General features: G+C 48.8%; 1 protein-coding gene across 1 annotated transcript in view; it reads right to left on the reverse strand.

The window, feature by feature from the left end:
* The window catches only part of LOC123072680 (ubiquitin-fold modifier 1-like), a 69706-nt gene that overhangs the window by 27839 nt on the left and 21556 nt on the right, over positions 1-20311 (reverse strand). Inside the window, exon 4 of the mRNA XM_044496288.1 lies at positions 3942-3961. Coding sequence (XP_044352223.1) covers positions 3942-3961 — 20 coding nt within the window. The remainder of the gene's footprint in view (positions 1-3941; positions 3962-20311) is intronic.

A 20311-nucleotide genomic window follows, 5' to 3' on the forward strand; every position in this document is an offset into this window, starting at 1 on the left:
GTTAGGGATGGAAACGAGAAACCGCGACGCAGCAAGGACCAGCGCCGGACCAAGGGAAACAGCCCGAAGAGCACGGCAGTCAACGCCGGATTCAAAAGCTCTCGGCAGAATCAAAAGCTGCCCCTCAAGGATAACAGGGACGAGCTATCTAACCTAAGAAAAATCTTGGACAAGATATGTCAAATCCACAGTACTCCCGGGAAGCCTGCAAACCATACCACAGAGATTGTTGGGTCTTCAAGCAATCCGGCAAACTCAACACCGAACACAAGGGCCTCGACACATCAAGCGAGGACGATGACGAACCCCACAAGCAGGGCACCGGAAAACAAAAGAATTTCCCACAAGAAGTCAAAACAGTAAATTCACTTCACGTGACAAAAGGGAAGAACAGAGTGGCGCCCATAGAGATACGCGCCATACGGCATACCCAGAGGAGTCCTGCCACTGGTTGTTAAAACCAATCACCTTCGACCATCAGGATTACTCTAGAAGTATCCGGAATGCAGGCTGGACTGCCTTGGTATTAATTAGATCCGATTGACGGACTCCACTTTACACAAGTCCTAATGGACGGCGGCAGTGATTTAAACCTGCTATATCAGGACACAATCCGCAAAATGGGGATAGACCCAACAACAATTCGCCATAGCAACACTTCCTTTCAAGGGATAACGCCAGGCCCAGATGCCCATTGTACGGGCTCTCTCCTGCTAGAAGTTATGTTCGGCTCACCCGATAACTTCCGCCGCGAAAAGCTAACCTTCCACATCGCCCCATTTACAAGTAGCTATCAAGCACTACTGGGATGTGAAGCTTTCGCCCGCTTTAACACAATACCGCATTATGCATCTCTTATACTTAAAATGCCCGGTCCACGAGGCATCATCTCATTAAAGGAAAATATCGAGTGTTCCTCGAGCGCGGAAGATTGTGCGCCTGCCTTAACAGCCACACACTAAACCGGCTTCACTAATCAAAGCACCTAAACAGGTCGTTCAGACCCCGGACATGGCTAGACGAGTCCAGCATAAACATACAAGGGCTTACTAGCAGCATACCCCCGTTCAAGGGGCTCCGCGCATGTACAACAAGAGACAATAAAGCTCAATTTTATTCATTTTTAAATTGTACTTTGTTTATTTAATATAACGTACATTTTCGCACGATCTTTTTCAACTAAGTTCCTCTCTTTTACAGATGAACACCATGCTACACCCATCCAGGATACGGCACAACGGAGACACAGACGCAGACGTGCAGTAGGGACCCGTTCCAAGGATTCTTTTCAGATTAATACCCTGCGTAAACCTTTTTTACCGTCTCTTGTTGATAAACATCCCCCAGTTTCTTGCTATAACCGAGGTGGAGGCTGGCGTCTTGGCATGTGGCCACGTCAGAATTTTGCGCGTACCTGGACACTAGGGGCTTATTACTAAAGTTGCTCTTCAGCCCGTTTTCATAAAGACCGAATACCTTAGGGAGTGTTCGGCGTCACGAGTTTGGCCTTATATGCATCAGCTCCGAATCATGTCTTTGGTCAAATGCTGGGTTTGCCCGGCTCCTATGTTTTGCTGCCTTACGTTCCGCTCTATCGGCTAAGGCGGCACCAGGAGAACTACTGCGATTGTGCCCCAGTTCGGCCAGGCGAGCACCTCAGTAGGGAAATCCGAAAACTGACTGTCATGATATAGCGTGAGACTGGTCCACCACTCGATGACCCGCCGGAATCTTTAGGATTCCTCTGCATTAACGAAGGGCCGTTTCCCGGCCAGGCACACACGCGCCGCGAAGTCGGGTGAGCGCGGTGCCCCAGGGGCTATATAGTAGCCCCACTGTCAAACTCCTATGGCTAAGTGAAAGTGATAAAGCATTATAGTCCGGTTGCCTAGTTCGCTGCGCTATCACCTCCTTTATAGGACCAAGACGTTGGATCAAGTGTGAAAATGTGCCTTCTGCGAACACCCCCGCATTATATGCGTGGGGGCTGAAGCCGACGACTGCCATCTTTCAGGTTATATATACATATACATTAACGGTCGCACAGGAGGTATTTTAATTCTTGAAGGCACAAGTATAAAAAGTTCTTATATTCCCTCAAAACATTGTTTTACAATAATACATGTTATTCGAACATAATATCCTGCAAGCACTGCGTTTCTATTAAACGAGCACCCTGCAGAACTTCCTGAAAATAGTGCTCGGCAGCTACTCGGCTCTTGTCAGAATCTTGGGATGCAACATCGGTAGCCTTCATCTCCGCCCAGTATGTCTTGACACAGGCAAGAGCCATCCGCGCACCCTCGATGCACGCTGACCTCTTCATTGCATTGATATGCGGCACCGCACCAAGGAATTGCTGCACCAAGCTAAAATAACTCTTCGGCTCAGGCCTTTCCGGCCATAGATGACTCATGACATACTTCATGGCGAGTCCAGATAACCTATTCAGCTCCGCCCATGCGGCCAAACGATCAGTTAATGGAAGTGGGCGCTCTGGATTGTGGAACTGCGACCAGAAAAGCTTTTCCACTTCTTGATCCTTTTGATCTCGGAAGTGTTCGGACGCGTCTGCGGCACTCGTCGCCAAGTCCAGGTAAGTGTCCACCGCACTCCACAACCGGTCCAACGGAGCATATTTAGGATCCACGAACTTCATCCGCAGCATAAAGGGCTTTCCAGCCGCGATATCTCCGGCCTGACGTAGCTCCTCCTTCATAGCTCTCATCGCAGAGCGAGCATGCTTGGCCTCGGTAGAGGCCTTCTTCAGGTGCTCCTGTTCTGCCTGATCTTCTTTTTTAAGAAGCTCGCAGTGGTCGGCAGCATTCTTCAACTTCACAGCCATCTCGGCCATTTCCTTCTTGCTTCGGCAGTGAGAAGCCTGTTCGGCTTTCAGCTCTTCAGTCGCCTTTAAGGCAGCCGCATCGCTTCTCCTGGCCTGCTCCTTGGCTTGGGCAAGTTCCGCCCAAAGGTTCTCCATGGCAGCGGCACCATCTGCATCAAGCACACATGTTGTAAGGTACAGGCATCAAGCTCCTCTTACCGGGTGTCTTCGGAGAAATTACATACCTTGTGCCTCGTCAAGCTGCTTGTTAACAAGCGCGATGTCGGCATCTGCCACGTCAAGTTGCCGCTTTAGCTCGGCAAATTCATCAGTCCGGCTAGCAACCGGACACTTCGCCACCTACATAGGAATGGCGACATGTTATACCTGGGACTATGATCCTCGGCGCGCCATCATTTTTGACAACGCATCGAGTCTCAGGGGCTACTATCTATACAGGGCGCGTCTTTTATATGCAGAACTGTCAAAAGGTGCATCATTTCGCGTACCTCAAAACCTGTCAGTAAACTCCTGACGGCCTCGTGCAACCCGCTCTCCGCGGATGAAATCCTTTCAATCACCGTGCCCATCAATGCACGGTATTCTTCTAAGATAGACGCTCGCCCGAGCAGATCCTTCAGCTCCTCCGACCGCACACCGAACGGTGCCGGACTCGTCCGATGGCCTTTTTCAAAGGCTGGACACAAAGGGCTTTGGGGTCCATACGACTGCCTTCCGGCCCTGCCGGATTCAGAGAAACCCTCCGTGACGACACCTCAGGGTCGCCCGCCTCGCACGGCGGTACGGCAGGGGGAGGCGTTCTGCTCTCCATCATCTCCGGCCGAAGATCCCCTGAGGATGAGCTCTGCTGAGAAGGGCTGAGATCCGAACTACAAGGTGAAAAAATTTGGTTATCTTCCTCAGAAAATAGAACAGGGGTGTCTCTTATTTTAAAAACTCCCCTCTCTACTTACGGCTCACTGGAGGGCTGATCCCCTTGGGGGCACGGTGCGGCCGAGGCATCCCCCGGCGCAAGACCCTCTGACGAAGATTTTTTTCCCCGCTTTGAGACCATGGTCTCCGGGTCTTCGGAGGCGGTCCTTTTCTTCCCCTGGATGGAGGAATTCTCGATTCCTCCTTTCCTGTCAGCCTCCTTCGAGGAGGCGGTAGCTTCCTTGTTCCGCCCTTCGCCTTCTTCCAAAGGCGCAACCTCCAGCATCCTGGTTAACACGGGATCCGGCGTGGTCTCAGGGAGGGGGGCCGGACACCTGATTAGCTTTGCTTTCTCTATCCACTCCTGTTTAAAGGACAGCTCTTTTAAGGGCAATTTTATGATAAATATACGGATGGCGTGTCCGGGTACAGGGCTACTTACTTGAGTATCTGGGCGATTGCAGCTCAGACCTGCGTCCTCGGTCGAGTCCTGACACATTGCTTGTGATCCGAAGAACAATTTGTACATCTCCATGGGCGTCGCGCCCTTAAAATGTTGGAGAGCTCGTGGTCCCTCCGGATTAAATTCCCACAGATGGAGGGGGCGATGTTTGCAGGGCAAGGTGCGGCGAATCAACATGACCTGCGTCACCGCGACCAGATTGATGTCTCTCTCTAGGAGATCTCGAATGCGGCCCTGCAACAAGGGCACATCCTTGGACGGCCCCCGGTTAAACCCTTTATTGACCCATGACGCTAGCTGTGGTGGGGGACCCGAGCGAAAGGCAGGTGGTGCCACCCACTTGGTGCCCCTGGGAGCTGTGATATAGAACCACTCTCGTTGCCATAAGCTGAACTCCTCTTGAAAAGAGCCCTCGGGCCATGGGGCGTCAGCATTCTTGCTTATAACAGCGCCACCGCACTTCGCGTGCTGCCCCTCGATCATCCTTGGCTCTACTTTAAAGGTCTTAAGCCACAATCCGAAGTGAGGAGTAATGCGGAGGAAGGCTTCGCACACGACGATGAACGATGAGATGTGGAGGATGGACTCCGGAGTCAAGTCGTGAAATTCCAGCCCATAATAGAACATGAGCCCCCTCACGAAGGGGTCCGTCGGGAAGCCTAGACCCAGAAGGAAGTAAGACGCGAACACCACGCTCTCACCAGGCTTGGGAGTGGGAATAACCTGCCCTTGAGCAGGTAGCCTATGCGAGATTTCACCTGTTAGATACCTGGCATCTCTTAGCTTTAGCACGTCTTCTTCCGTAACAGAGGAAGGCATCCACCGGCCTTGAAGGCCGGAGCCGGACATCATCGAAGGTCCGAAGCGCCTGAATCTGGAGCTTTGGGTGTTGGAACTCGAGGCGAGAGGCGGATTCGATTGAAATTGAAAGAAAGCAGTAGAGCCTTGGTCTCTTTATAAAGAGGTTGAATACCAAGAGCCCTCCCCGTGACCGTTTGGGACTCGCCTTCAATTGAGGAAATATACCAATGGGCACGATTGGGTTACCCACGCCCGCATTGATGAGATTCCCGGAATAAGGGGACACGACCTCTGCTTCGACAAGACGTGCCAATGAAACCGCCGCACTAAACGCGCTGAGGTGGCACAGTAAAAACAATTCGAATAAAGGCTTGGCCGTGGTGTGATGTCACGCTGCGGAATACGTCAGCAGGTTGAATTTGTGTAAATATTATTCTCTCTGCGGTGGTATGTGGAACTTATTTTGCAGAGCCAGACATTATCCTTGTGTTCAAAATCTTCTATGAAGTATTCGGAGGAGGAACCCTCCTTGCAATGTCGAAGACTATCTGCGCGCCGGACTTGTCATCATTGAAGCCTGGTTCAGGGGCTACTGAGGGAGTCCTAGATTAGGGGGTGTCCGGATGGCCGGACTATAACCTTTGGTCGGACTCCTGGACTATGAAGATACAAGATTGAAGACTTCGTCCCGTGTCCGGATCGGACTTTCCTTGGCGTGGAAGGCAAGCTTGGCAATACGGATATGTAGATCTCCTCCCATTGTAATCGACTCTATGTAACCCTAACCCTCTCCGGTGTCTATATAAACCGGCTGGTTTTAGTCCATAGGACGAACAACAATCATACCATAGGCTAGCTTCTAGGGTTTAGCCTCTCTGATCTCGTGGTAGATCTACAATTATACTACCCATATCATCAATATTAATCAAGCAGGAGTAGGGATTTACCTCCATCGAGAGGGCCCGAACCTGGGTAAAAACATCATGTCCCTTGTCTCCTGTTACCATCCGCCTATACGCACAATGCGGGACCCCCTACCCGAGATCCGCCGGTTTTAACACCGACAGCGACGAAGCGGCGTCTCGCTGACTCAGCGGGCCCATGGATCTTTGGCGCCAAAACCACTCGCCCCGGCGCCCCCGGGCGCCCCCCAGTGCGCCGAGTTCGGCCTGGGTCTGCTGGCGCTGATTTCGGCCCAAGCCGGCGAAAAACGGGCTCCTGGGAGCGCGACTGGGCCGTTTTTCCGGCGTCGGCGCAAAAAAATCGCCTCGGGAGGCTATGTTAGGGGCGCGGCTGGAGATGCTCTCAGTAACAATTGCAAAGGGGCTCTTCAAAACAGGAGTTTATACCTGTCATACTTTTTTTTAGAAAAGGAGGATGATCCCCGGCCTCTGTATCTGGGCGATGCATGCGGCCACCTTATTAATTATTCTCACAAGACCTAACAAAGTCATACAACAGTAAGACTGAAGACACCGTCTAAGCAACAACTGTCGCTACACCTATCCAGTTGATGAAGGGGCGCTGATAGTCTGGGCCTAATACCAAACAGACATCGCAGCCAAACCTAAACATCTAAGACCTGAGGTCCCAACCAGGATGCCTGCCTGGTATGGGCCACCTACCAGTCCGGCGCACTCCTCAACCAGGACGCCTGCCGGGTATGGGGCCGCCGCAGCCACCTTCCACGAGTCCATCTTCAGAGCTGTACTGTTGCATCTACCGTGCCAGGTCTCTCAGCCATCGACGCCACCACGATGCCAGACAGCGTCGTCCTCCTGCGCAAGTCCATCCTCCCACATCGAACTCCGAATCTACATTGCGCCACGCCATCCAGATCCATTGCCATCAATGTATGGATGAAGCACCGCTCCACCAAAAAAGTCGCCCGTTGGTCCCATGAAGCCGAGTGCACCTCCAAGAATGCCGCCCCCAAGGGGGTTACGACACATGATTGCCGCCAACATCCGATCAGCTGATCTAGGGTTTCCCCCCGAGGTATTGAGTGGAGTTGGGAGCTTCACCTCGATGATGCCTTCATGAAGGAAACGATGGTAAGGGCATCGTCATCACCGTCTCCGGCCATCCACCGAAGATCAAGTTTTCACCCGGATCCGTCCCAAGAAATCCACCCAACAACCTGTGCACTGTCTCGACCGCCTTCAAAGCCCCAGATCCAGCCGCCTAGATCCGGCGACCAACCGCAGCAACAGTGCCACCCTGGGACCCCTGGCGCACCGGCCACTGCCAGAGTGTGCCACCACTGGAGCCTAAGAGGAGGGCTCCCACCCCGCCTTGCCAAGCCCCGAGAGCCGCCGAGAAGGATCCCGCACGCTCATCACCGTCACAGATCCGCCTTGGATAGGGACTGCACCACGCCATGCCACCGCAGGAAGCCCGAGCTTTACCGGCCTCCACCCTCCAGGGCGGCCGCCCCGGGATCCAGACAGAACTTTGCCGCTGCCACAAACCAAGTTCCGCCGCCGGTCACTACATGACCATGCGAGCACAGCCAGCCGGCCGACCAACTCCGACGAAGAAGAAGGCCACCACCACCAAGCCTAGGGCCAGCGCCCTAGACATCCTTGTGTTGCAAATCAAGTCCAGGAGCAGTGCCCCGCCGACGGCGATTGAGATCGGTAGCACAACAAATTAGCCCGACATGAGTCAAGGCCAGATCCGCCGTGGCTGGTGTCGTCCTCCCCCGCTGCCACCGCACCACTTCCATGTCGCCGCCGATCTGCGCCACCGCCGCCGATTTGGCCGGAGAGGAGCGCCGCCTCCCAACCAGATCAAGATCCAAGGAGAAACCGCTGCCGCCACGCTACGCCACAAGGGCTTTGCCCTGTGACGCCCTGGGCGACGGCGGCGGAGGGGAGCGGAGGAGGGGCGAGGCTGTAAGAGGAGGGCGGGGGCTCCCCGGTGCGGGGCGGCGCCACTGCACGAGGGAGGGACGGGAATGATGGCAGACAACCGTTGCTTCACTCAAACAACTAAAGTTTTCTTATTCCTTGACATTGAACACTTGAGGTGACGCTGACACGGCGATCGATTTAATGGAATTTTCCAGACGCAGCACAAGGATAATGCTCATGCGTGTTTCTCATGAGGACTTGTTGGGTTGTATTGGTAAATAAGCATAATTTTCCTCAGGCAAAGTAGAACCAAGTGACTACCAAAGTTAAAATTGGTACATTTGAATTTAGATCACAAGAACATATTGGCGGTGTATTGCCTTGAAATGGTGTCTAGTCAACACAGTAAATTCCTCTTGCATTTCCTCATCATCCATATATATGTTCGGAAAATGCTAGAATAAGTTGATGTATGAACTGAACTTCCACGGCAACTTTCTGTACTAATCAACTATTTTCCTCCAAACTAAGACATGAAGAAAATAAATCTTACCGTTCAGAAATCGAGCCTTGCTTTAAAAAATAGGTGCGAGAGGAAGGATTCGAACTCCCCACCTAGTTTACTTCCACCAGCTTTAGCGAACTAGGACAGCTGACTAGTTGTTCCTGGTTATTTGCATCTTCTCAGACTTTCTTCTTTTTTTATTTTGTTTTGATAACTTAAATGGAATCACAGCTCGCCGGCGATCACCGGAGAAAAGATAGTATGGCGAGAGGACGAACACAGAAGTTTTGGTGGCTGTCGGTGTCAAAACCGGCGGATCTCGGGTAGGGGGTCCCGAACTGTGCGTCTAGGCGGATGGTAGCAGGAGACAAGGGACACGATGTTTTTACCCAGGTTCGGGCCCTCCCGATGGAGGTAAAACCCTACTCCTGCTTGATTAATATTGATGATATGGGTAGTACAAGAGTAGATCTACCACGAGATTAGAGAGGCTAAACCCTAGAAGCTAGCCTATGGTATGATTGTTGTTTGTCCTACGGACTAAAACCCTCCGGTTCATATAGACACCGAAGAGGGCTAGGGTTACACAGAGTCGGTTACAATGGGAGGAGATCTACATATCCGTATCGCCAAGCTTGACTTCCACGCCAAGAAAAGTCCGATCCGGACACGGGACAAAGTCTTCAATCTTGTATCTTCATAGTCCAGGAGTCCGGCCAAAGGTTATAGTTCGGCTATCCGGACACCCCCTAATCCAGGACTCCCTCAGTAGCCCCCGAACCAGGCTTCAATGACGATGAGTCCGGCGCGCAGATTTCTCTTCGGCATTGCAAGGCGGGTTCTTCTCCAAATTCTGTGTACCTGTTGAATAGTGTTCGTCTTCTCATGAATATTGTGCTCCTTGGCTTCCACGCCCAATAATGGCCGTCTTCCATGTGTCAAACGAATGCGAAAAGCCAGGGTGTTTTTACTTTTACCCCCCTAGCTGCGCAAATAAGCTGCCTTATAAAAGAGACGAGGATTTAGATCCGAATCACACCATCTTCCCTTCACGAGCATTCATCGGAACGCATCCGACAGAGATCCATTCCATCATGGCCAGTTAACGCAGCTCCTCCTCTCGCCCTCCCAGTCCTCAGCCTGGAGGTTGGGAGAGATTTTCCGTCCTGCACAACGAGCTAGTGACGCTCCAAACCAAGGGATTCCTTCCCCCAGCCTTCATGGTCCCGGTTCGAGCCAGACTTGCCACCTATAATGGCGGAGAGCAAGCGGAGAGCGTCCCCAGTCCCTCCAAAGGAGAGCGGGTATGCCTTGTCCCTTATCTGATAAGAGGGCTCGGATTTCCAATTCATCCGTTTCTCCGGGGGCTCCTGGAGTTCTACGGCCTCCAGCTGCAAAACCTTACGCCTGCCTCCATATTGCATATTGTGGGCTTCGTAGCCCTTTGCGAGCTGTTCTCGGGCGTCGAGGCTCATTTCACGCTGTGGAAGAAGCTGTTCTGCCTTGTGCCCCGTTCTCAGGAGGGGTCGATATATCAAGTGGGCGGAGCCGAACTATGGCGCATCGCCGGGACCGGATATCTATCCGGAACCCCAAGGAAGGCGTCCGAAGGCTGGCCTTCAGAATGGTTTTATATAGAAGATGTCCCCCTGCCGGACCCTGTTCGGATCGGCCTCCCCGAGTTCAATAATGCTCCCTTGAAGAAGTGCCTAAGCTGGCGTCCACGGAGCCCTCAGAGGGAAAATGACAAGGGCGTCCTTTACCGGATGAGCCGGATAAGGTTGTTAGCTCATTCTGGACTGACCATGATCAGGGTCATGGCCACATGCATTATGCGGGGGGTGCAGCCGCTTCAGTATAGAGGCCACCCCATGTGGGATTTCAACGGGGAGGATGATGCCACCCGCTGCGGCCGTAAGGGGCCGGGATCGGTTGCTGCTCTGACGAAGGCCTTGTCCGCATTGTACACGGGAGAACAGGAGGAGTTCCTCCGCGGCAATCCACAGGGCGGATTTTCTATGTACAATCCTCCAAGCTGGGTAAGCGGACACTTCTTTTTGCCCATCCGTTCCATATTCCCATAGTTAAATACCTTATCTTGTGATTTCGACGCAGGAATTGCGCCGGGCCGTAAAGGATATAAACAACCCTCCTCCACAACCCGAGGATCCGGAACGGTCCCTCGATCCGGCCTCCCAAGAGGATCCGGACATATCCGTGGAGCTGATCAATGGGGTATTTTACCAACTGAGCATCGACAATGCCTTGGTCGCCATTACGGCCGATTACCCCGGAATAATTCCCGACTCACAGGTAACTTAGATCGAAGTCCCAATACTTTGAAAATGATCCATCCGTGCTTATTTTTGATCACCGTATACCAATGGTGTTTTGCAGGGGGAGCCCTTGAGGCGGAAGGCCGAGCCTGCGGTGGCTAGCCAACAAGGGGCAGCAAGTCCCAGCAGGCTGAAAAGAAGTGCGGTCCGGATTGAGACGCCGGCGCAACGGTATGGCGTGCCATCTTATTCCTAGGTTTTATTCCCGGAAGGCATACTAACGCCCATGCTCTTTTCAGGAAAAAGAGAGCTCGCCGGACTATATCCGGAGAGGTTGCCAATCGAGCCTCCACCAGCCAGGCTCCAAAGCCAGGTCCAGAAGCGGAGGCAAACACGAGGCGTGCGTCGGACGCTCCTCCGACAGAGGATGCCGACAAACTGTCTGCCACCAATTCCGAGGTGGAGAGTGCCATGAATCACAGGCGTTGTCGGATAGTTCTTCGTGACGCATGTTTCTCCCAAGAGGCATTGGATGCCTTCAATTCGGGAGATGCGCACCTCTGTGCCGCTCAAAATGGTCTAGCCAGAGCCACGGAGCAGTATGTGAAAGACATACGGGTGAGAAAATTTGATGGTTATATATGCCAGTAGCCCCCGAGACTTGAAGCAGTTAAAATAACTGATTTAAGGATCATTTATTATGCAGGACCTTACAAAAAAGAATACCCAACTGTCCCGGGAGCTAGAAGAGTGCAAAGCCCAACTTGAGGCTGCACTAGCCGCTGCAGGGGAGGCCAAGGAGACCCCCTCTGGTAATATACGCTTCGAAAGATAAGTATGTTGCGGCGTGTGTGCAAATCTGACAATATCATTGCAGATGGCGCCGGAGTAGATCCGGACAAGCAACAACTCTTGCGCCGGTTAAAGGCCGGCGAGAGCGTGCTTACGAGGGTGAGGCAGGAGAAGAATAATCTCCAAGATGCCAACACCCAGCTGGGCGAGGAACTAAAGGATGTTCGTGCCCAGCTGTCGGACTCCGTGAAGGAGAATCGGCGGCTTCGACGCGGCATGTTTAGTAAGTGCTTGAACGAACTTTAAAAAAGAGTTCGGCGAGGAAGTCGACTAACAGCGTTATGTTTGTAGGTATGCTCACAGGTCTTCCTGCAGAGGAAATGCCCGGTTATACAGGTGACCTTCTTCCCGAGCTCTTACAACTGCACGAACGAGTTCGGCAGGTGATGAAAGGCGTCGCCCAGGCCTTGTGGCCATTTGTCTCCCTGCCCGAAGGCCTTGGAGAGCTTGCAGAGAGGCTTAAGGGAGCGGGGCGGCGCTTCCGATTATGGAAGATATAGGCCTGCCGTCAAGGCGCCAGGGAGGCCTGGGCCATGGTGAAGACGCGGTACACGAAGGCTGACCCAAACCACATGGCCGAGGTCAGACCTGTGGGGCCCGATGGGAAGGAGATCCCTGTGAGCTTAGTGTACGACCAAGTAGAATTGGCCGCAAAGTATTCCCAACAGGACTGTAAACTAGACAGCCTATTAGATGGTATTGAGGAGGAATACACCTAGTCAAATTGACTATGTAATTTAAGATGACATGTAAAAATGCCTTTTAGCCGGATTGTAGATCATTTGTCATGGCGGACCTTTTCGCTTGAACCTCGGGACCCTATAGTCCGGAGTGTGTCCGAATACCCTCACAGTTATGTAAGAACCGGGGCATGCGTGGAGACCAGGCGTAGGGGTCATTAGTGCTTGAACAGACAAGTGCCCAACTAGTTATGTTATATTACATGGTTAGTAAGAAACATCTTCCAGGGAGAATAGTTCCGTTAGGGGTTCCTTTCCCTGGGAGGCATGCCTTAAAGTGCATGTACGGACTGGGAAAAAAGCAGAAAAGCATCTGGGGGCAGATAAATAAATAAGTGAGAAATCATCTTTAGTTCACCGACCGAATATTCCCTTAAGAACGCTAGCTTTAGGCTTCACCCAGTCTGAGGTACACATCCGGCTGACCCGGCAGTAACAATCGCAGAGGTGCTCCCTTTACCACCTAGCCGAACAATCGGGAACGTAGGGGTAAGCACAGGAGCCAGGCAACCCAGCTTGGCCAAAACTTAAGTCATATCAATGCATATAATGGTGAATAAAAGGTACATGCGGAAGCGTGACACATGTGTTAGGCATGAAGCCCGTACAAATAAGCTTCTATTAAAGAAGCCCCCAGGTATAATGAGCGCGGATAGCGCGTCAAGTGTGTGCGAACAATGCGTTAACGAGCCATTAAAGGCTATAAGAGAAAAAGAGGGAGAAGGAGAGAAATATAAGACAGCTAATGTGTAAAAAATAGAAAGAGGAAGGAGAGGAACTCAGAATCCGGCGCTAGGCATAGAATCTTCGGAGACGGGCTGCGTTCCATGGGTTCGGCTCGAGTCGGTTATCCGATGCATCTCGCGGACGGTACGCTCCACCGGTCAGGACTTGGTCGATAATAAAGGGACCTTCCCACTTGGGCTTGAGTTTGTCATTTTTCTTGTCCGGCAGGCGTAGAACTAACTCGCCAACATTGTAAGTTTTGGCCCGTACTTCTCTGCTTTGATATCTTCGAGCCTGCTGTTGATAGGATGCGGAACGGGCTTTTGCCATGTCATGCTCCTCCTCCAAGGCGTCCAAACTGTCTTGTCGATCGAGCTCGGCTTCTCTTTCTTCGTACATGTGCACACGAGGTGAGTCATGAATTATGTCGCAGGGCAGAACTGCCTCTGCGCCGTATGCCATAAAGAATGGTGTGAATCTGGTGGTGCGATTCGGCGTGGTCCGCATCCCCCAGAGTACGGAGTCGAGCTCCTCTACCCAGTGTGTGTTAGATTCCTTGAGGGACCGCACTAATCTGGGTTTGATGCCGCTCATGATTAGACCATTTGCTCGCTCGACTTGACCGTTAGTTTGAGGGTGATAGACTGAAGCATAGTCGAGCTTGATGCCCATGTTTTTGCACCAGAGTTTGACCTCGTCGGCCATGAAGTTCGTGCCGTTATCAGTGATGATGCTGTGGGGGACGCCGTAACGGTGTACGACCCCTGATATGAAGTCTATCACCGGTCCGAATTCGGCCGTCTTAACAGGCTTGGCCTCTATCCACTTGGTGAATTTATCCACCATGACCAGTAGGTATTTTTGCTTGTGGGTTCCTCCTTTAAGGGGTCCCACCATGTCAAGCCCCCAGACCGTGAAGGGCCAGGTGATGGGTATAGTTTGGAGGGCGGTGGGTGGCATGTGGCTTTGATTAGCAAAGAGCTGGCAACTGACGCATCGTTGGACTAAGTCCTGAGCATCTGCCCGGGCCGTCGGCCAATAAAATCCTGCACGGAAGGCCTTGCTTACAAGGGCCCGGGCTGCGGCGTGGTGCCTGCCGAGTCCGGCATGAATTTCAGCCAGAAGATTCCGCCCTTCCTCTTTGGAGATACACCTTTGAAGAACTCTGGTCATGCTTTTCTTATAAAGCTCTCCCTCATGGACTTTATAGGCTTTAGATCGCCGCACTATGCAGTGTGCCTCGTTTTGGTCCTCAGGAAGTTCCTGCCTGGTTAGGTAGGCTAGGAATGGTTCCGTCCACAGGGCAATGACTGCCATTATTACGTGGGTTGAAGATGTTACTTCGTTGGCAGAACCTCCAGTTGTGTCAGAATGTTCGGTGTTGGGCAGTGTTGTTTGGTCCAGGCTATTATTTCCGGATTCCCCTTCCCATACTACGGATGGCTTGAACAGCCTCTCTAAGAAGATATTGGGGGGACGGCCTCGCGCTTTGCGCCAATGCGTGCCAAGACATCTGCTGCCTGATTGTTTTCCCGAGCTATATGGTGAAATTCGATCCCTTTGAACCGAGCTGACAGTTTTAGGACGGCGTTGCGATAAGCTGCCATTTTCAGATCCTAGGCATCAAAGTCTGCATTTATTTGAGATATTACGAGGTTCGAATCCCCGCGCACCTCTAGGCATTGAATGCCCATGGATACTGCCATCGGAAGACCATGTAGAAGGGCCTCGTATTCGGCTGCGTTGTTGGAGTCCATATACATTATCTGGAGTACGTATTGAACTGTATCTCATGTTGGGGACTTCAGAACGACGCCAGCCCCCAGACCAGCCAACATTTTGCAGCCATCGAAGTGCATGATCCAGTTGGAACATGTGTCGGACTCTTTAAGGAGTTCGGCTTCAGTCCATTCAGCGACGAAGTCGGCCAAAACTTGCGACTTAATAGCTCGCCCTGGCTTATAGGTTATGTCAAGCGGGAGGAGCTCAATGGCCCATTTGGCAATCCGGCCCGTGGCGTCGCGGTTGTTTATAATGTCGTTAACAGGTACTTCAGAGGCTACTGTTATCAAACACTCTTGAAAGTAGTGTCGCAGCTTCCGGGATGCCATGAACACCGCGTACGCTATCTTTTGATAATGCGGATACCGTGACTTGCATGGAGTGAGGACAGTGGACACGTAGTAAACTGGTTTTTGAAGGGGGAACTTGTGTCCGTCCGTTTCTCGTTCGACAACGAGCACCGCGCTTACAACTTGATGAGTTGCCATGATGTATAATAGCATTGGTTCGCCTATGTTGGGCGCGGCGAGGACCGGGTTTGTTGCCAATATGGCTTTTATTTCTTCGAGTCCGGCCGTGGCGGCATCCATCCACTTGAAGTGTTCGGTGCGCCGGAGGATGCGATAAAGGGGTGATACGTCTCCAATGTATCTATAATTTGTGATTGCTCCATGCTACTTTATCTACTGTTTTAGGCAATATTGGGCTTTATTATTCACTTTTATATTATTTTTGGGACTAACCTATTAACCGGAGGCCCAGCCCAGATTTGCTGTTTTATGCCTATTTCAGTATTTCGAGGAAAAGGAATATCAGACGGAGTCAAAACGGAACGAAATCAACTGGAGAAGTTATTTTTGGAAGGACAGCAACCCAGGAAACTTGGAGTGCACGTCAGGGGAGATACGGGCTGCCCACGAGGGTGGCGGCCGCGCCCACCCCCCTGGGCGCGCCCCCTGCCTCGTGGGGCCCCCGTAGCTCCACTGACGTACTCCTTTCACCCATATATACCTACGTACCCTAAAACTTCCAGAACAGAAGATAGATCGGGAGTTCCGCCGCCGCAAGCCTCCAGAACCACCAAAAACCAATCGGGACCCCTTTCCGGTACCCTTCCGGTGGGGGGATCCATATCCGGTGGCCATCTTCATCATCCCGGCGCTATCCATGATGAGGAGGGAGTAGTTCACCCTCGGGGCTGAGGGTATGTACCAGTAGCTATCTGTTTGATCTCTCTCTCTCTCGTGTTCTTCTATGGCGCGATCTTGATGTATACCGAGCTTTGCTATTGTAGTTGGATCTTATGATGTTTCTCCCCCTCTACTCTCTTGTGATGAATTGAGTTTCCCCTTTGAAGTTATCTTATCGGATTGAGTCTTTTATGAACACTTGATGTACGTGTTGCCGTGATTATCTGTGGTGACAATGGGATATCATGTGCCACTTGATGTATGTTTTGGTGATCAACTTGCGGGTTTCGTGACATTGGGAACCTATGCATAGGGGTTGGCACACGTTCTTGACTCTCCGGTACTAGCTTTGGGGCACTCTTTGAAGTACTTTTATGTTGGTTGGATGAATCTGAGATTGTGTGATGCATATCGTGTAATCATGCCCACGGATACTTGAGGTGACAATGGAGTATCTAGGTGACATTAGGGTTTTGGTTGATTTGTGTCTTAAGGTGTTATTCTAGTACAAACTCTTTTATAGATCGATCCGAAAGAATAGCTTTGTGGTGGTTTCGTACCCGACCATAATCTCTATGTTTGTTCTCCGCTATTAGTGTCTGTGGAGTGACTCTTTGTTGCATGTTGAGGGCTTGTCATATGTTTTATCTATGTTATTATTGTTCAGAGAACTTGCACTAGCGGAAGTATGAACCCTAGGCCTTGTTTCCTATCATTGCAATACCGTTTACGCTCACTTTTATCCTTAGTTACCTTGCTGTTTTTATTATTTCAGATTACAAAATTCTATATCTACCATCCATATTGCACTTGTATCACCATCTCTTTGCCGAACTAGTGCACCTATACAATTTGCTATTGTATTGGGTGTGTTGGGGACACAAGAGACTTTTTGTTATTTGGTTGCAGGGTTGTTTGAGATAGACAATCTTCCTCCTACGCCTCTCGCGGATTGATAAACCTTAGGTCATCCACTTGAGGGAAATTTGCTACTGTCCTACAAACCTGTACACTTGCAGGCCCAACAACGTCTACAAGAAGAAGGTTGTGTAGTAGACATCAAGCTCTTTTCTGGCGCCGTTGCCGGGGAGGCTAGGTAAGTGAAGGTATATCTTTAGACCTTGCAATCGAATCTTTTTGTTTCTTGTTTTAGCACTAGTTTAGTTTATAAAAGAAAACTACAAAAAATGGAATTGAGTTTGTCTCATACGCTTTGTCTTTTTAATATCTTTCGTGAAAATGATGGGAAGGAAAATTGTGCTCAAGTACTAGAAGAAGAATTACATAGAATTCTTGGCATAAAATATGTGAATGATGAGCATGATTGCAATGTTGTTAGTATAAATTCCTTGAATATCCATGATGCTAATTATATGCAAAGCCACAAGCTTGGGGAAGCTATGTTTGATAAATATGATATTTTTTGTCCCCCAAGCTTTGATGAGCAAATTTACTATGATGAAAGCATGCCTCCTATCTATGATGATTATTGTGATGACACGTAAGCTTTAAAGAATAATGATAACCATGAAACTTGTCATCTTGATCTTAATTTTCAATCATATGATAGTTATTTTGTTGAGTTTGCTCCCACTATTATTCATGAGAAGAAATTTGCTTATGTGCAGAATAATAAAATTTCTATGCAAGTAGATCATGAAAAGAATGATTTAGGTGCTGGTTATATTGTTGAATTCATTCATGATGCTACTGAAAATTATTATGAGAGAGGATCATATGCTTCTACATATTGCAATAATATCAAGTTTCCTCTCTATGTGCTTAAAGTTTTGAAGTTATGCTTGTTTTACCTTCCTATGCAAGTTGATTATTGTTCCCATAAGTTGTTTGCTCACAAAATCTCTATGCATATGAAGTGGGTTAGACTTAAATGTGCTAGTCATATTCTTCATGATGCTCTCTTTATGTTTCAATTCCAATCTTTTATGTGAGCATAATTGAAATCATCATGCCTAGCTAGGGGCGTTAAACTATAGCGCTTGTTGGGAGGCAACCCAATTTTTTTTAGTTTCTTGCTTTTTGGTTATATTTAGGAATAAATAATTCATCTAGCTTCTGGTTAGATGTGGTTTTATGTTTTAATTAGTGTTTGTGCCAAGTAGAACCTTTGGGAAGACTTGGGTGAAGTCGTTATGATCATGCTGTAAAAGACAGAAACTTTAGCGCTCACGAGATTAGCTTCAACTTTTTACTGGAGAGTGTTATTTAGTTGATTCTTTTTGCATATGATTACTAGACAAATTCCTCAGGTCCAACAATTTATTTTAGAATTTTTGGAGTTCCAGAAGTTTGCGTTAGTTACAGATTACTACAGACTGTTCTGTTTTTGACAGATTCTGTTTTCATTGTGTTGTTTGCTTATTTTGATGACTCTATGACTAGTAAAATAGTTTATAAACCATAGAGAAGTTGGAATACAGTAGGTTTAACACCAATAAAATAATTATTTCATTAGAGTACCTTGAAGTGGTGTTTTGTTTTCTTTCGCTAACGGAGCTCACGAGTTGTCTGTTAAGTTTTGTGTTGTGAAGTTTTCAAGTTTTGGGTAAAGATTTGATGGACTACGGAATAAGGAGTGGCAAGAGCCTAAGCTTGGGGATGCCCAAGGCACCCCAAGGTAATATTCAAGGACAAACAAGGGCCTAAGCTTGGGGATGCCCCGGAAGCCATCCCCTCTTTCGTCTTCGTTCATCGATAACTTTACTTGGAGCTCTATTTTTATTCACCACATGATATGTGTTTTGCTTGGAGAGTCATGTAATTTTGTTTTGTTTTGTTTGCTGTTATTTAGATTAGTGTTTTGCATCTTTAGTTTCAATAAAAAGTTCAAGGATAGCCTTTGCCATGCTTATTTTGCTAGTATGCATGTTGCTGTTTGAAAACAGAAAGTTTACCGCTGTTGCAAAAATTCCCTAGAAAAGTCAGAGAGTGGTATAATGTTGAATCTTTTTGCATATTGATCTATGATAAATTTATTACAGTGGGAATTTTAGTTCATAATTTTTGGAGTTAGGGAAGTATAATGAATCTTGCATTCTTCACAGACTATACTGTTTTGGCAGATTGCTGTTATGTTTGCATTGTTTGCATATGTTTGCTTGTTTAATGAATCTATTTGAGGATAGGAGTATTAAATATGCAGAGGAATTTAGTATGAAATGTTGAATAATAATCTTAGTGATTTGTTACAGTAGAAAATGATAAGGTTTTGCATTGGTTTATACTAACCTATCTCACGAGTTCTTGTTGAGTTTGTTGTGAATGAAGCTTTTGATAAAAAGAGAAACCATGATATGAGAGGAATTAAGGAGACACAAAAGTTCAAGCTTGGGGATGTCCAAGGCACCCCAAGATAATATTTCAAGAAGTCTCAAGCATCTAAGCTTGGGGATGCCCCGGTAGGCATCCCACCTTTCTTCTTCAACAACTATCGGTTAGTATCGGTTGAGCCTAAGTTTTTGCTTCTTCACGTGAGTTGTGCTATCCTTGCAATGTAGTTTTATTTAGCTTTGCTTGCTGTTTGAATAAAGTATCAAGATCTGAAATTATTAAATGGTAGAGTCTTCATATAGTTGCACAATTATTCGATTACTCATTGATCTTCACTTATATCTTTCAGAGTAGTTTGTTGTTTGCTCTAGTGCTTCACTTATATCTTTTAGAGCATAATGGTGTTTTATTTTGAAGAAATGGATGAACTCTCATGCTTCACTTATATTATTTTGATAGTGTTAAATAGCATGATAATTTTCTTAAAATCCTAATATGCTAAGCATAAAAGATTGTAAGAATTCTTATGAGTGTGTTGAATACTAAGAGAAGTTTGATACTTGATAATTGTTTTGAGATATGGAGGTAGTGATATTAAAGTCATGTTAGTCGGGTGATTATGAATTTAAAGAATGCTTGTGTTGAAGTTAGCAAGTCCCGTAGCATGCACGTATGGTTAAAGTTGTGTAACAAATTTGAAACATGAAGTTTACCTGGCTTGTGCATCCTTATGAGTGGCGGTCGGGGACGAGCGATGGTCTTTTCCTACCAATCTATCCCCCTAGGAGCATGTGCGTAGTACTTGGTTTTTTATGACTTCTAAATTTTTGCAATAAGTATATGAGTTCTTTTAACTAATGTTGAGTCCATGGATTATACGCACTTTTACCTTTCCGCCTTTGCTAGCCTCTTCAGTACCGTGCATTGCCCTTTCTCACCTTGAGAGTTGGTGCAAACTTCGTCGGTGCATCCAAACCCCGAGATATGATACGCTCTATCACACACAAACCTCCTTATATCTTGCTCAAAACAGCCACCATACCTACCTATTATGGCATTTCCATAGCCATTCC

The sequence above is a fragment of the Triticum aestivum genome, chromosome 3B, assembly GCF_018294505.1.
Source record: "Triticum aestivum cultivar Chinese Spring chromosome 3B, IWGSC CS RefSeq v2.1, whole genome shotgun sequence".
In the NCBI taxonomy this organism is placed as follows: Eukaryota; Viridiplantae; Streptophyta; class Magnoliopsida; order Poales; family Poaceae; genus Triticum; species Triticum aestivum.